Genomic DNA, 17038 nt, shown 5'->3' with positions numbered 1-17038 from the left:
ATACAAAAAAATGGAATTTAATAGCCAATAAAAGAACACAAAAGACCATTAATTTAATGTCGGGGCACCTGGGTGACTCAGTCCGTTAAAGCATCTGCCTTCAGCTCAGATCATGATCTCAGGGTCCTGGGATCGAGTCCTGGCATCAGGCTCCCTGCTCCGTAGGGAGGCTGCTTCTCCCTCTGTACCCGCCGCCCCCATGCACGCGCGCGCCTCTGCGCGCGCGCGCTCTCTCTCCCAAAAATAAATCTTAAAAAAAAACCTGATGAGTGGCTAAACAACATTTAGTATATCCATATAACGGATTATTATTCAGCTATAAAAAAATGAATGAGTACTAATACATGCTGCAACGTGAATGGACCTCGAAAACATTTTGCCAAGTGAAAGAAGTCAGTCATAGAAGACCACATGCTGTATGATTCTGCTTGCATGAAATGTTCAGAATAGGCAAATCCATAGAGACAAAAAGTAGGGTAGTAGTTGCCAGGGGGTGGGGGAAAGGGAGAGTGGCAAGTGACTGCCAATGGATGCAGGGCTTGTTTTGGCGGTGATGAAAATGTTCTGGATTTAGTGGTGGTGTTTGTACACATTGTGAATATACTAAAACCCACTTACCTATATACTTTAAAAGGGTGAATTTTATGTTTTGTGAATTATATCTCAATTAAAAAAAAAACACCAGACAGGGAAATTTTTCATCGTACAAATACAAATGTTTAGTATCTAAAATATTTTTGAGAGACGCCTGGGTGGCTCGATGAGTTAAGTGTCTGCCTTTGGCTTAGGTCATGATCTCAGGGTCCTGGAATTGAGTCCTGAATCAGGGTCCTTGCTCAGTGGGAAGCCTGCTTCTCCCTCTGCCTGCTGCTCCCCCTGCTTGTACTCTCTCTCTGACAACTAAATAAAATTTAAAAAAATAATAAAATATTTTTGAAGAAATACTAGAAACAACTAAGTTCAATATCTAGATTCCACATAGCAAGTAGTCAGAGAAGCTGTGCTGTTTCTGTAGAATGAAACAAAAGGTAGAAGTCCACCTGGAAAATTCACAGCCTTACTAACAGATAATGAAATAAATTAAAACATAGGTAAAACCCCATTATATCTCTATTGAATGAGCAAAAAATTTTAAAGGAGAAACATTGCTTTGGGCATGAAACATCATTTAATCTTTCTGGAGGATTGTATGGCCAACTGTAGCAAGTGTTATCACATAGTTCACATTCTGGAGCCATTTTAGGAGTAACAGAAGAAAAAAATATGTGTATGGGGAGATGGTGGAATACAGGAAGCTATTCATGGACAGGTTATAGCAAGGGAGAATTGGGAACGGCTAAGCAAATAGAGCACATGAACTCTGTCAGAGAATGGATTATGTGCATAGAACAAAGCTCCATGGAGAAACCAGGGCCACAATCGCAGAGAAGCCGAGTCTAGTCTAGGCTCTAGTGTGAGGATGGAAAGATGAGTTGGAGTGCGAGGGGTTTGGAGTCTAATCTTCATTTGAGTCTTTTTTTCCCTTTACATCCTTTCTCTTTACATCTCTTTATTTTTTTTTAAGATTTTATTTATTTATTCGACAGAGAGAGAGACAGCCAGCGAGAGAGGGAACAAGCAGGGGGAGTGGGAGAGGAAGAAGCAGGCTCATAGCGGGGGAGCCTGATGTGGGACTCGATCCCGTAACGTCGGGATCACGCCCTGAGCCGAAGGCAGACGATTAACCGCTGTGCCACCCAGGCGCCCCTCTTTACATCTCTTTAAATGCAGGATGATAGAGGGGATATCTGTGAACTAGAACAGATTTTCAGATACAGATCAGGACAGACTTTTAAAAAAATCTGACACTTGGAATATGTGTCAAATGTTTTCCCACTATACAGCTCCATCTTTTTCATGGTATTCAGTAGGGAAATGGGATCTCACAATGATTGACTAAATGACGACAAATTGAGTGCAAACTGAGTGCAATTATGACCAAGTTTTCTAACTTATTTATTTATGAGACTTAGCCAATACTCTTAAGATCCATAATTCATTAATCCAGGTACAAAAATATAACAACCCAGTCTGCTTGTTCTATTTCTCAGCTTTCCAAGTCTTCAAGAAAGAGGAGGATAGAATGAGGGGACACATCCTTGCCGTAGAATTCTGAGGGAAGACGAGGGTGAGATCTCTGCCTTGGGGGCATCTTAGGTGCAATTCATACAAGGATTTATTAAGCAACAGCCATGTACTTCTTCCTCTGAGGTGTCATCAGTGCATGTGTTCTCTTCACCCTTAGTTTACCAATATTTGTGTACACAGCTTATTTCTGCTACCATTCCATAGACTCTTTGGGCACAGGTACTCTTCTCTTATTTGTTATATTACCCACCGCAGCTGGAACCCAGTAGGCATACAGTAATGACAGTTGAGTGTAGAGATTCAAGATACAAGGTTGGGAGCCAGAAGAGGGATGCAAAGTGTTGGGCATTCAGTGAGATCCCTGGTCACCCACTGGACAGATGGTCAGAGGATCCATGTTCTTCCCTCCATCATGTGTTCCAGGGCTGAACATAGGCTTAAGGGGCCCAGAAGAAGAGAAGCTGGTGAATGTGTAGATGAGAGATTTGTATGTTACATTGTAAAAGGAAATGTCTCCAGCCTGGTAGTCCAGGAAGATGCCCACACGTCTGGGGGGTTCCCTTATCTGCAAGCGTGTTGGGGGAATGGTGGACACCTGGTACTCATTCCGCTTCATCATCATCACTACCCAGTAGCCATTGTCGGGTGACAGAGTCATGCTCCCTTTCCTGCTCGCAGATGCCTTGCAGATGCCCAGGATCCACCCTGTCTTTTTTCCCACCTCCACTTCCCAATAATGGCGGCCAGAGAGAAAGCTTTGAAGGCCTAGGGTGATGGTGCAACTATCAAATCTTTCTGGATTGTCAGGCAGACGATTACACTTGTCTCCAAGTCTCACGCTCTTCAGGTTATTAGAGAAGATGAGGTTGGGGTGGGCGGTTTCTGCATCCAGAGTCACATCAACTGCAGAAAGAATTAGAATAACTAGCTCAGGGTCCATGGGAAGTGGACCTACAGGGTTCTCCCCACCTCCAGGAAACATGGGTAGGAGCAGTCTTGTGGAACGCACTGGAGGTCAGCACAGGGACCCAGCAGGTGAAGTCCACTTGCCTTAGTCTGGGCACTTACCGGCATATGCCTGAGCGCAAATCAGTTCTGGAACTACAGAGAAAAAGAAGATGGGGGCAAAAAACCTGAGTATCCAAATTCAGAGAGGCTAAATGTACCCTGGTCACCACAACAAGGAAAGACAAGGACCCCTGCCCTGGCTCCGGACCTTGCTTCCTCTGCTTGGGTTAGCCCCATTACTCCTAGACCCTGGGGCCTGCCTTAAAGACTGTGGTCTGATGAGCTGACCCAGCCAACAAATCCAGCACAGAGCCTATGAAGGCTTTCTTCTGCCTTTGTTACACGTGTTTTTCTCTCTTCTAAATAATGCCCAGAAATCAATAGCATAGGGGATATCACAGTAACCCCTGACAAGTACGTTCTGCCATTACCATACTCACCATTGAAGCTGTCCGTTTCTGAACGCAGCTTTTCTAAAAGAAGAAAGAGAGCTTGAGTTAAGTTCCCCAGCTAGGGACAGATCAGGAAGAGGCTGAAGGCAGCGTCAGAAAGGCCATGGGAGATGGAGGAGGGATGCCAGAGGGGTCTGGGCTACATGGACATCAAGGAGGACGTGAGCAGGTGCCTCCCCTTTCCCCCAAGCCCACCTACCCAAGAAGGACTTCATGCGCTTCTCCACAAACTCTGATTTCTGGTAGATCACATGGATCTTTTTTTCCACATCTGAAGGAATGCCCCAGGGCTTAGGAACAGTCGCTATCTTGACCCTAGAGACAAAAGACTTGGCCAGAGAGGGCTGGTGCATGGGAGTAGCCCACGTCCCCATGAGATGGAAGTAAGGTGCAGCGTCCACGGGGGACACGCAGCCCACTTGGGCTTGGCAAAGAAAGTCTTCCCTGGACTCCGAGTTTTAAATACTCTTTCTCAGCTTTGGCCACAGATTGGCATCACCTAGGGAGTTTTAAAAACCACTGATCTCAAAACCATAGTGAGTTTTTATAATGGCCTTAAAATGGTGCTGATATTGAAATGCTCAGCCCAGAATTACCTATGTCAAATTATTTATACTTCTTTAGTCCTTTTCTGTTGAAATAAAAATGATAATAAATAAGAAAAAAACAATGAGATATGACTCATTAGGATGGTTATTATTATTTTGAAAAAAATCAAAATGACAGGTGTTAGCAAGGATGTGGAAAAATAGGGACCCTTGTGCATTGGTGGTAGGAAAGTAAAATGGTACTGACACTGTGGGAAATAGTATAGTGATTCCTCGAAAAACTAAACATAGAACTACCATATAACACATCAGTTCCACATCTTGGTATATGCCCAAAAGAATAGAAAGCAGAGACTCAAACAGATATATGTACAGCAATATTCATAGCAGCAGCATTCACAATACCCAAAAGGTGGAAACAACCCAAGTGTCCATTGATGGATGAAAGGATAAACAATTTGTGGTCTATGCATACAGTGGAATATTACTCAGCCTTACAAAGGAGTGAAATTCTGACACATTCTGCGATGTGGATGAACCTTGAAGACGTTATGCTAAGTGAAATAAGCCAGACGCAAAAGCACAAATACTGTATGATTCCACTTATATGAAACAGAGTAGTGAAATTCATGACGATGGAATGTAGAATGGTGGTTGCCAGGGGCTGGGGGAGGGGGCAATAGGGAGTTAGGTTTTAATAGTATGGAGTTTCCATTTGGGAGAATGAAAAAGTGCTGCAGACGATGGTGGCGTTGGTTGAACAATAATATGAATGTACTTAATGCCACAGAACTGCACATTTAAAAATGGTTAGAGTGGTAAGTTTCATTTTATATGTATTTTATCACCAAAAAAAGGAAAAAAATTATGCTAGGATCATGCTCTTGAAGATTGGAATTTAATTTGTGTGCCAGGGCCTGGATGTCAGGATTTTGTAAAGCTACTGGAGTAATTATAATGTCCAGCCTCCTCTCTTCCCTCCCCTTCCTTCCCCTGTTTGGGCTTAGCATCACCACTCCTAGAAAGTGCTTCCCTCCCTGAGACCATAAGCACTTGTGGAGGGAGGCACTTCCGCAGGAACAGTTTGCATGAGGCAAATTGCAATCTTAGGAACCATCATTAGCACGATAGGCTGTGTTCTTTTCAGTCTTCAGCCCATGCTCTCTCTCCTGATCACACTCCCATTTTTCCTACACAAATCCAGAAAGGCCTTAGGAAGCTGCAGGAGATGGGAGGAGCCCAGGAGGAGTTATAGACTCGAGGCTGGGAGCATCTCCCTCCTAGGGATGCCTCCCCCACTGCTTCCTGCAGGATACCCAAGGGAACACGAGGGGACCTCTCGGTACCTGTGCAGGGTGACTCCGATGTCCTAGGAGAGAAAAGAGGGAAGCTCTCCATTACCAGTCTCCTAGGGGCTGCACTGACTCCTGGTCTTTCCTCTTGGGCTCACAGCCCTGGGGTGTCAGCAAAACTGGGGTACCTCTCCCCCATTCTAATTTTTATTACCCGAGTGGTAGCCTGGTCGGGCTTGCAACAGAACTGCACCCAAACCCTGCTTTTCTCTTCTGGGATGGCAGGGGATCCCTTGTAAGCTGGACCACCCTGGGCTCCTGAGGGCTCATCAAAGGGGTCTGGGCACAAGACCTTTGTCTTGTACTGACTTGGGCAGAGCTAATGGCAGTGCTGAAAGCCCATGTCATCCTTCTGGGCACAGTGGGAAGGGGAAAGCCAGGCCCAGCCACACTTACCTTCATAAGCTCCCATTCCGGCTGGCACTGCTTGGCTTCCAACTCCCCAATCAGCTTGTCAAGAAGGGCAATGTCTCTGGACACATGGGTGTTATATTTTTCCCCAACCTGGCCAATGGTCTGGCTCAGATCCTCTAGTGAGGCCACAAAGAGCTTCTCTTGCTGCTCCAGAAGATGGTACAGCTGCTCCAACTGGTGCCGGAGTGTCTGCTTCTGGGTTTCAATTTGTTTCTGGGGAACAGAAAGGTGTAGGGGTCTGTGCAGTGTGTTGGAGGTGTGTGCCCAGGGAATCCCTAGAAGCCCACCTCCTGGAGGTGGATAAGAGGCTGGATCCCTCAGCTTCTTGGAGGACTGGATTTTAGAGAAGGAGACAAAATGGGCCAGAACCTTCCAGAACAGACTGAGGGTGGCAGGGGCCGGCTCTTGTAAAATGCCCCAAAATCTAGTATTCTGGGTTGATTTGTATCCCCTCCAAAATTTATGTTAAAGTCCTAACCTCTGGTACCTAAAGAATATGATCTTATTTGGAAATAGCATCATTGCCGATGTAATTAGTTAAGATGAGGTCATACCGGAGTGGGCCACTGGTGTGGGGAATTTGGAACACAGACACAGGGAGAACACCATGTGAAGAAACACAAGGAAAAGATGACCTCTACCAGCTGAGGGGAGCGGCCTGGCAGATGTCTGTCCTTCACGGCCCTCAGAAGGAACCGGTTCTGCCGACACCTTGACGGCGGACTTCTGGCCTACAGAACTGTGAGGGAATACATTTCTGTGGTTTAAGCCACTCAGTCTGTGCTACTCTGTTACGGCGGCCACAGGACCCTGACATATCTGCTATCATCTTTTTCCTTCCTTGAAAGCCAGTGTGAGGATGATATATGCCTGGGGTTGTAAATGGACAAGGTTATGACCACCACAGTGTCCAGGAAGGAGACTTCTCTCTACTCTCCACCAGAGTGCTGGCATGCAAGGTCCTCAGCGTGGCTCTGAATGAAGGCAGTCAGTCCGTTTATGTGAATGTAAGTGAGCTTGACCTCTGCTACCGCTGCATGTAGGGCAGCCGCCTGGCCCATGTTCTAGCGAGAGTTTCTGTGGAAAGGTGAACTGGCTCTAGGGAACATTCTTCCTCCGTGGAGGGAGAACCCCCTTCGAATCTTCTAAGACTGGACTTAAGAAGTCTCATCATTTTGAGCTCTCTAGTCTTTTTGAACCAAAAATGTTTCCTCACCCCTTGTTGTTGAGCGTGCTAACATTGGCTTTTTTTTCCTTAAAGAGGACAGGTCAGTTGTCATGTTCAATGGCCTATATTCTAAAATTGTCTGATAATTTTGCTTATGATTAAGTTCAGATTAAGCATCTTAGACAAGAATACCATATTCTTAATGCTCTAGGCTCCCTAGCACATCCCATGGGGAGGCAAAGAGTGTCCAGTTTGTCCATCACCATTGTTGTGATACAGAGGTCAGTCACTTGGTTGAGGAGGGGTTTGCCTCATCTCTCCAGTGTAAGTATATATTATTTACTTTATAATTATTAAGTAATTGGAGGAGTGGTACTTTGAGAGGATGTCAATATCCTGTTCTCTTACGATCTTCTGCTAAAATTTTTGTTGATGATCTCTGTTGGTGTTCATCGACTTATTGGTGTTTGTATAGTGGAAAATTTCTTTTTTGAGGTTTTTAAGAAGTTTTTATTTATTTATTTAAGTAATCTCTGCACCCATAGAGGGGCTGCAACTCACAACCCTGAGATCAAGAGTCCTATACTCTCTGCCCGAGCCAGCCAGGCACCCCATAACCGTTCATCCATACTTGTTTTAGCTGGCATTGGGCTGTAAAAAAGAGTTTCCCCTCCCCCTTTCATATGATTAAAAAATTATATATATTTTTGACTATTGAGAGGAGGAAGAGCAGAAGTCTTGAAAACAGCATCACCTTTCCATGGGGGCTTTCCATGGGGGCTCATGTCACTGTGAGTGTTTTAAGGGAAGAACAGACCTTCTTGTCTCCCTGAGTTTCCATGTGGCCCAGGCTTCTGCCTCACCGTCATGGTGGGGAGCATCCCTGACCTCTGCTTCACCCACAAGTTCCAAGCCACCTGGTATTATAGGGAAGGTGTTTTCTTTTCTTCTTTTTTAGAAAGAGAGAGCGAGAAGGCGAGCTGGTCAGTGGGGAGGTGGTGAGGTGACCAGGGGAAGGAAGGGCAGAGGGAGAGAGGGGCTCGATCTCACGACCCTGAGATCATGACCTGAGCTGAAATCAAGTCAGACTCTTAACCGACTGAGCCACCCAGGCACCCTAGAAAGGGGTTTTCTTTTACTACACTTCATGAGTTTCCCAAAAATTAGACACCTAGGCCAATGCCATGCCCACCCCCATTCCTGCCCTTTGTTATCTTTGCCTGTTTCCCATTGTGGTTTGGGAGATGGGATCCAGCCAACAGAAATGGGTCAGACAAATTAAGGCTCTTTGGGGTAGTTGAATTTGCTTGCAGGGAGAATGGAAGCAACTTATGTGTCCTAGGTTCAACAGAGGAAGGCCAACAAGTGTATTTATTGAAATCTGTGGCATCACAAAATGACAGTTGTAAAGAAAATGTCTAACCATTTGAGGGGGCGCTTGGGTGGCACAGCGGTTAAGCGTCTGCCTTCGCTCTCAGGGCGTGATCCTGCCGTTATGGGATCGAGTCCCACATCAGGCTCCTCTGCTATGAGCCTGCTTCTTCCTCTCCCACTCCCCCTGCTTGTGTTCCCTCCCTTGCTGGCTGTCTCTCTCTGTCGAGTAAATAAATAAAATCTTAAAAAAAAAAAAAAAGAAAATGTCTAACCATTTGAATTTTTAAAAATCCATGCGGTTTAAAAAAAAACAAAATGGACAATTATAAAAATGATACAAAGGAGTATTTAAAATAGAAAAGTCTCTCTTCCCATTTCCTCAATCCCATCCCTCAGTGACAGCCACTGGTGTTAATTTCTCTAGACCATTTTGTAGTGAATATGAGAAAGCACAGCTCCTTGGAGATTTCCCTCCCTGCTGGGAGTGGGTGTCCCTCTCCAGGGACAAGCTCCTATTACCTCCCTGCCCCCCAAGAGCAGGTAATTCTAAATAGGTGATCAGTTCTGCTTCCCTGTGAACTGAACATAATTTGGGGACCCCTGCTCACTCCCCTCCCTCCTTTTTCAGGGGTGAATTCAGGCAAGGATTGGCCACAGAACACCCCTGGCCTTACCAGGAAGTTTGCAGTCTTCTTATCCCCCTGAGATCTCTGCTCCTCCCCAGATTTTCTCAACTCCTTCAGATGTTCCAGCTGCTTTTGAATTTGCTCCTGGAAAAGGGGCACTTGTTGAAGCCTAAACTTGGCCTCTGCTGTCTTTAGTGGTGCCAGCTCTAGAGGGAGAACTCTGCTTTAGGGAGTAAAGCCGAGGGTACTGCAGCCAAGGGCACAGGGAGGGCCCAGGAAAGGGGGAAAATGAATCCATCACACCAAGGGAAGCAGATCCAAGAGGTGGTGAGAGAGAGATTCTTAATGACATGTGGGCACCTGGATTCAGCCATACCTGAAGCTAGTGCCCTTGGATCTCAGCTGCATGAACCAGTAAATTCCCTCTTTGCTGGTTTGGTTTGTATTGTGTTTTTGCCACTTAACAGCCCAAAAATGCTGACTAATGCACCAACATCCCAGGGTTGGGAAATAAAGTAGCCCTGACTCCCCACCCCACCCACAAGAAGCCCTACCTTGTATTCCAGGGCAGCCTCCTCAATGGGGCGTACCCAGTGGCCTTGATGTTCCTGAGTCAGCCTGCAGATGAGGCAGATAGGCTCCCTGTGGTCCTCACAGAAGAGCAGCTGGACCTGCTTCATGTGTCTCTCACACTGTGGCAGGGACTTGGGGCTCAAGTTAGCTATCTGCAGGCCTTCGTGCTGCTTGTTGTCTTCCGAGTTATTTACTTGGAGTGAGGCCAGGCTCAGGAAGCTGCTGCGTTTGCGTATGCCTGAGGTCTTGGGATCCCTAGAAGCAACGGAGTATCTGCAGGAATCGTCTCCTTCCTGAGCACGGCAAAGGGGATACACAGCCTCATCCTGTGGCTTCCCTGGGGACATGGCAGTGGAAAAATTTCCTGAGTGACAAACCCAAAATGTCCCAAAGGGGTGCTGCAAGGCGCAGCAGAGAGAGAGAGAGAGCCCATGCCTTGTACACACAAGTTCCTGGTTAGACTGTTGCCACTTCTAACTTGTCCTCCCCTGACTTCGTTCCAGCAAGGCAGCAAACCACCCAGCGGAAGTGAGGGCAAAGGGCTAGATCTCATGACCGTCCTGAGATTTGAATTCCTGGGTATTTATCCTAAAGAAAAGCCTTTTGTTATAAATTCTATGCCTTCCTCCCACACATATACAGATCTAGCAGGTGATATAAAGGCAGTGAGACGTTCTGACCAGTGTTTGCTCTGCCACTTAAAACCACCCAGGCTGCTCATGACTCGAGTGGGAGCCCCCTGGGAACAGTAATTCACTCATAGTCTGACCCCTAGCAGAGTCCCTAGCACATGATAAGGATTTGAGAAGTCTGTGTTAAATGAAAGAACTAAAGGGACCTCTCCTCTTATCCAGGTTCAGGAAGAATTAAATGGAAGTAAGGAAAGGGACTTGATTTTATAAGGCTGAAGGGTATAATGCACCATGATGACAAACAGCTATGACTAGCTGTGCCCCAAGACCATAGCACAACCTCATAAAGCAGAATGACAGGAGGTACAGTCAGAAACACACTCAATTCATTAGTCCCCTCCCACCACCTCTCACAAGGTTCCAGGAATTCATATCACATCTGTAAGTGAGACTGTGGGAGGCCCCTTTAGTAACCATTCTCCCCTCCTTCCCTAATGATAGAATTGATTGCTGCCCATCAATTGATGGCTGCTTCCCTGCCCCCCTCCCCAAAACCCCATTTCTTGCAGTTAGGTGTGGCTACTTGACTACATTCTGGCCAAAGGGATATAAATGAAGGCATCCTGAACAGATTCTAGAAACTTCTGGAGACTTTCCCTAAGTAATACTCTTCTCCTTTGTCCTTCCATCGTGCTGCTTGGAATGAGGATGCCACCCCCTGAGACCATGAGTTTGAGAGCAAACTTTGTGGAGCAGAAAAACAGCAGGAGCCTGGTTCCTGGCCCATGGAGTACCACATCTGTTCTGGACCCTCTGTGTTGTTTTATGTGAAGGAGAGACAAACTTCTGTCTTGTTTCAGTTAGCATTATTTTGGCATTTATGTCATCCACAACCCAACATAATCCCAATTTCTGCCTCCTTAGTAGATGAGATTTAGGATTTTAGCCAACAGCTCTCCTCCCTGCCCAGAAAGGTGAATGGCAGAATCTCAGCCCCATGACATACTGCCATAGGGTCATTGTGAGAAGCAGGTATTTTACCCAGTCTTTTCCAGATGCTCACGCTGGTGTCTGTGACTTCTGTGGAATTCTAAAGGATTTCAGCGTGTCTAAGAACTTGAACTTCTATGCAACATTTTATGAAGATGTGCATACGTACATTTTTTTCAGGATTCACAGCCTACCTCAGATCCCAGGGGGCACCCAGGGATCTGTTGACATAAATACAGTGGGGATAAAAGGTTTGTGACGGAAGACCTACACAGGTCACCATTCCTAAGGATGCCAGGTTTTCTGAGTTTTGGGGTCCTTTCTTACCTGAAGAAGGAGAGACTTCTGGACCTGAAGGCTGATGGAGCTCACTGCCTGCCACCTCCTTCAAGGTCTCAGAGGGTTCTCGACCCTCAATTCCATTTTTCTTTGAAGGTCCTGTAGATTCTGGATGCTCCCAGGTTGTCTGGAGACCAGACGACGATACATTGGAAAGTGTGTTCCTGAATACTCCCCCCTTCAAGATCATGGAATGTTCTGGATTCCTGGGGCCTTTCTCTGGAGCCACAGTAGCACCTATATCCAGAGTGGCCACTTCACTGGGGGTGGCTGCTGAGTCTGGATGATCACTTCTCATTTTCTCTTGACTCAGAAGAGTTTCTGGATTGGGGAGTTCTCTCTCTCTCGAAATGGTAAAATCAAGACTTCTGGGTCGCTGCTGCCCGGAGATCCTGGATTTTATTCTTTGGGACCCAGTAGGAGATTCAGAGGCATGTTCTTGGAGACTTCCTGTAGAGCTGGAATTCCTGCGTAGCTTGCCACTGGGACTCCCCTTCTCCCCCTGTTGCTTGCCATAAAGCGGGCTTCTCCTGGAGGACAGAGTCATGCTCCTGGACCCTGGCTTGCCCTGCATATCCTGGTCCTCAGAGGTCGTCTGATCTCTCCGTTTGCCCTGAGGCTTCTTCTGGGACCCCCTTCCAGCCTCATGCTGGCCGGATGGCCGGCTGATGGCCCCATCACCACTTTGCCGCTGCCTATCACCTTCCAGGCCATCTGGTATCCTCAGGCCCTTGGGCTTATTCTCCCCAGAGGAACAAGACATTGCTGAGCTGTCTGTGCCACTTTCTTGTATCAGATACTCTGCAAAGACAAAAGAATGTGAAGGCATGGAATTGTGCCGTGCTCAGGGCCAGGGCTTGGGAGAGAAGGAAGAGAAGGGAAAATCATCTCAGTGGTGATTATAGGTGTATAAAACTCACAAAATCTATCAAAGAATTAAGGTATTTGGCACAAAAATTTGAAAACAGACTTTGAAGGACAATTAAAACTTCAGAAACTAATTTACTTCTGTTTTATTCTTTGGTTTCACGACATGAAGAAAATCCTAACACACAGGTAAGTAAGTGTAAATGGTGATTTTTGTTTTAAACAACTTGCTTGGAAGTTTCAGGATACAGTTTCATGAAACAGAAATCACAGGAAAGTCTTAATTCCAAGGTCTACATAAAAAGGAGTTCAAGTACAGCACAAACTATTGCCCTGCTGGCCTCTAGAATTTCAGAATTTTGTTAATGACACATTTTAATATGAATTTGTTGGTTTTGTAAATAAGAAAAATTAATAAAATTTAGATTAAGTATTTGTTAACATTCTAAAGAATCCCTGAAGTATGTTCCTTGGATGTAACTTGAAAACCACTACTCTAATAAAGAAATGAAGATATCCTGTAATCAGCACTTTAATTTTTGGTAGAAGAAGCTCTTATTAAAATTGCTTCAGAGTTGTTTAAAACACTTTGCTGTTGCAAACACTTTGCTTCCTAGGAAAATGTAAGTTCCCCAAACTGACTCAAGAACTAATGGGAAAGCCCTAAAGATGCTAATGACCAGGTTTCATTTTTTTTTAAGATTTTATTTATTTATTTATTTGACAGAGAGAGAGACAGCCAGCGAGAGAGGGAACACAAGCAGGGGGAGTGGGAGAGGAAGAAGCAGGCTCCCAGCGGAGGAGCCTGATGTGGGGCTCGATCCCGGAACGCCGGGATCACACCCAGAGCCGAAGGCAGACGCTTAACGACTGAGCCACCCAGGTGCCCCTAATAACCAGGTTTTAAAACATGAAAAGGTAACTTAAAAACTCTACTCATCAAATTACACTGGACTCAGATTATGGTTTAGTCCTATCAGTCTTTCAGAGAGCAGAGAACTTTTATGTTACTTAAACGTTCTACTTCAGAAAAACACATGGAAAGCATTTCTAATGTGTCCTTAAAGTCTAGAAGTAGAAGAAATATTCAAACACTAACCAATATTTTTTAAGCCCATTACGTATTTGCTGCCTCTCTTCTCAAAAAAAAAAAAAAAAGTCTGAAAGCAAAAATCCAGTAGGCCACATTTGTTGATCACAGTGTGATGAAATCAGAAAGTTACAGCAAAACAGGAATAAAAGAACAAGGAGGAGAAGAAGGAAGAAAAACAAGGAAAGAAAAGATGAAAGAAAGGAAGGAAAAGAATTGAGAATTTTAGAATACCTTTGTGGAATGTGTCAAAGAAGAACTCAAAACTGAAAATCGGTGGATTTCAATGTGAAGATTACCTGTCGACCCTGCTGGTATGGTCAGTTAGCAAACCTTTTTTTTTTCTCTCCTGAAGATAGTGGTGTGTACGTAGGGGTTAATCACAATGAAGTTAGGGCCCTTCTAAGATCAGGCATCTAGCTCCTGCCTCTCCTGATTCTGCCCTGCAGTGAGAATCTCAGCCTCCCCGCCCCCCTCACCCCACCCTGTTTTAAAGCCATTGGGACCCTTAGCTGTACTAACCCAGCTCCAAAGACCTAAGCAGCAGAAAGGACTTCATCGGCCAGAGTCACTGGGGTCATGGTAGTCCTGGGATTCCTAACCCCAAGTCACAACACATTGGTCTAAACACAAGTTCCCTCTTGCACCTTCTGCCCCACCCCATGAATAGCCAGCAGTCACACTGGGAGAGGAATGGGGCATGGGGCCTTCTTACCTGGGCCAATCGCCCTGACAAGCTCCTCTGCCAGGAGGTTCTGGTTGATGGCCCTCAGGACTTGTAGGGTCAGCTTCACAGCGTACTCCTCCCCATAGGAGGTGATCATCAGAGAAGCCAGCCTCACTGGCTTGGCATTCTGGAGCTGGCCCCGGGGGATCCGGAAGTGATCCTTCTCCAGGCTGGTGTTCTGCAGCTTAAACTTGAACTTCTCAAAGTCATCGGACACCAGCTCCTCCAGGGAGTCCAGCAGATGGTCACGGGGGGTCTTGATCATGGTGTTGACCAGGAGAGGCCAGAGATAGTTGTCTGAAACAGGCTCTGCTCTGGAACCCAGAAGGTGGGTAAAAAGAAGCCGCTTGTGAAATAGCGGAAGAGGCACAGGAAATGCTCTGCACTCTGGCGGGAACCGAGGTATGAATGTCATCGTTTATTCCCAGGGATGACACTTGCGTTCTCTTTCTCACGGATTTGAAGGCTTCTACAGCTGGGAGGGCGCAAGGTCAGCCATGTGGTCCTCCGGCCCAGCCCTCACCTTCGCATACAGCCCTGCAGAGCAGCGGGTAGGTTTGTGAAGGAGGGGCTGGGGCTGGAGTCCAGAGTCTTGATCCTAGGAAGGCGCTCAATGCTGCTTCTCCCAGGATATGGGCTGGGGGCGGGGGGGCGGGAGCAGGAACAAAGCCCCTGGTCCCACGCTGCAGAGGACCATGATGACGGTCAGTCTCTTTGGCCGGTTGTTCTCCTCCAGACTCTTGGGATTTTATTGGCCCTCCAAAGCAAATGGTGGGGGGACAGGGGGCAAAAACGCAGTCCTGCAAATTTTACCCTTTTCTGCCCAAGAAGGTGGAGCCAGAAGGACACTCCCAGGACACAAGCCCTGGCGTCACCCCTGTTGATGTAGTTCCAGTTGTCTGGTACTTCCAGCATCACGAAGGCTCAAAACACCATGTGTGGAGCTGTCGTCCTGATGTGTTTGTTCCCTACTCTGCCCTGGCTTCCCGAGAGCATACCCATGACAGAGGGTGCTTGTCCATGCACTTTTACTGAACAAGTTTTTTTTGCTTGTTTGGTTTTTTTTTTTGTGTGTGTGTGTGTGTGTGTGTGTGGGTGTGTGTGTGTGTTTTAAAGTAAGCTCTATGCCCAGTGTGAGACTTGAATTCAAAACCCCGAGAACAAGGGTCATATGCTCCACTGACAACCAGCCAGCCAGGTGCCCCTGAACACATATTTTGGACACCATACCAGGATGTGGAGAAACAAGAGTGAAAAAAGACTTAGGTGTCCTTTTTAGCTCACGTCCCAGTGTGGGGCTCCAGAAGTCACTCCAGAGCTAAAGAAAGTTGTATGTGGGGGGCGCCTGGGTGTCACAGTTGTTAGGCGTCTGCCTTCGGCTCAGGGCGTGATCCCGGTGTTCCGGGATCGAGCCCCACATCGGGCTCCTCCGCTAGGAGCCTGCTTCTTCCTCTCCCACTCCCCCTGCTTGTGTTCCCTCTCTCGCTGGCTGTCTCTCTCTAATAAATAAATAAATCTTTAAAAAAAAAAAAAGAAAGTTGTATGTGGGGTGAGCGGGCTTCTTCCACAGGTAACTGCTTCTGTCTTTCTGCATACCCTGATTTTTGTCCCCAACTTTTTGTTTTGAAAAAATTCAAACCTACAGAAAATTTACCTAGATTCACCAACTGTTTACATTTTACAGTATTTAGTGATTCTCTCTCTTACATACATGCATGTGCTTCATTTTTCCTTTTTTCTCTCTGAACCATTTGGTAGTGAATTGAAAACAGTATTAGATATCACTCCAAATACCCTACGTACCCTAAGTACAATGAACAAGGATACAAGGATATTATTTTAAATAACCAGAATACAATGATCATACTCAGGAAAATCAACATCATTATAATACTATAACGAGTCCATAATCAAATTTCTCCAATTGTCCTGATAATGTCCTTGCCAGCTTTCCCCCGCCACCAACCCAGGGGCCCTGCACTGCTTTTAGTTGTCGCGTCTCTATAGTCTGCTTCTGCTAGAACACTTTCACTCTTCCCTGCCTTTTTAAACTCTGTCAGTGCTTTTGCAAAGTCCATTCCAAGCAGAATGTCCCTTAATTTAGATCTGTGCATCATGTCCTCATTATTAGACTGAAGGTACATTCAGGTGCTCAAGATGTCTCCACTGTAAAAGGACATTTTTTCTTTGTAATTAGTAAGTAACCTGAACGTGGAAACGTCTCATTCTCCTACAGTCTTTCACCTCATGATTTTAGCTTTCATTGATGATCCTTTCCTAAATCAGTCACTACAGTGGTACTTGCAAAATGGCAATATTTCTATCACTAAGCTGGCATCATTTGCATGTCCTGGTTTAAGCTTCCTGCATTTCATGAAATTTTTGGCTTACAGATGTTTTGTTGGTAACACAATGGTGGTTACTGTGTGCCAGGCACTGCTTGCTTTATATCCATTATCTCCTAAAATCTGTGCAGCACCCCTGGTCAGGATTCATCATCCTCACTGCCAGGATTAGTGGTTTAGTGACTTGCTCAGTGACTGAGCCAGGATTCAAACTCCCTCTTTTAACCACTCTGCAATAATGTCTATGTGCATGATGATAATTTATTATTTTATTGTTCTCACTAACCACAGATGTCACTTTTTCAGCCTTCCAATGAGACTCAAAATGGGCTATTCTGACCACTCCCACAGGTCATTTACAACATTCTGATGCCTGGCAGAACAAACAGTACTGTGCATGACCAGC

At 45.9% G+C, this 17038-nt stretch overlaps 1 protein-coding gene across 1 annotated transcript; it reads right to left on the bottom strand.

The window, feature by feature from the left end:
• Positions 1-1985: 1985 nt before the first annotated feature.
• MEFV (MEFV innate immunity regulator, pyrin) lies at positions 1986-14552 on the bottom strand. Its single transcript, XM_087871128.1, has 10 exons — positions 14276-14552; positions 11592-12404; positions 9624-9979; positions 9118-9213; positions 5884-6114; positions 5482-5504; positions 3787-3902; positions 3576-3608; positions 3196-3228; positions 1986-3030 (listed from the first exon to the last, which is right to left on the bottom strand). The coding sequence occupies exons 1-10, from the start codon at positions 14550-14552 to the stop codon at positions 2477-2479; spliced, it is 2532 nt and encodes an 843-aa protein (XP_087727254.1). The 3' UTR covers positions 1986-2476.
• Between the last annotated feature and the right edge of the window lie 2486 nt (positions 14553-17038).

Source organism: Ursus americanus, chromosome 2 (assembly GCF_024610735.1).
Source record: "Ursus americanus isolate L20-20 chromosome 2, mUrsAme1.1.p, whole genome shotgun sequence".
NCBI lineage: Eukaryota > Metazoa > Chordata > Mammalia > Carnivora > Ursidae > Ursus > Ursus americanus.
The sequence above is the reverse complement of the archived record's forward strand: the minus strand, read 5'-3'. Positions and strand labels throughout refer to the sequence as shown.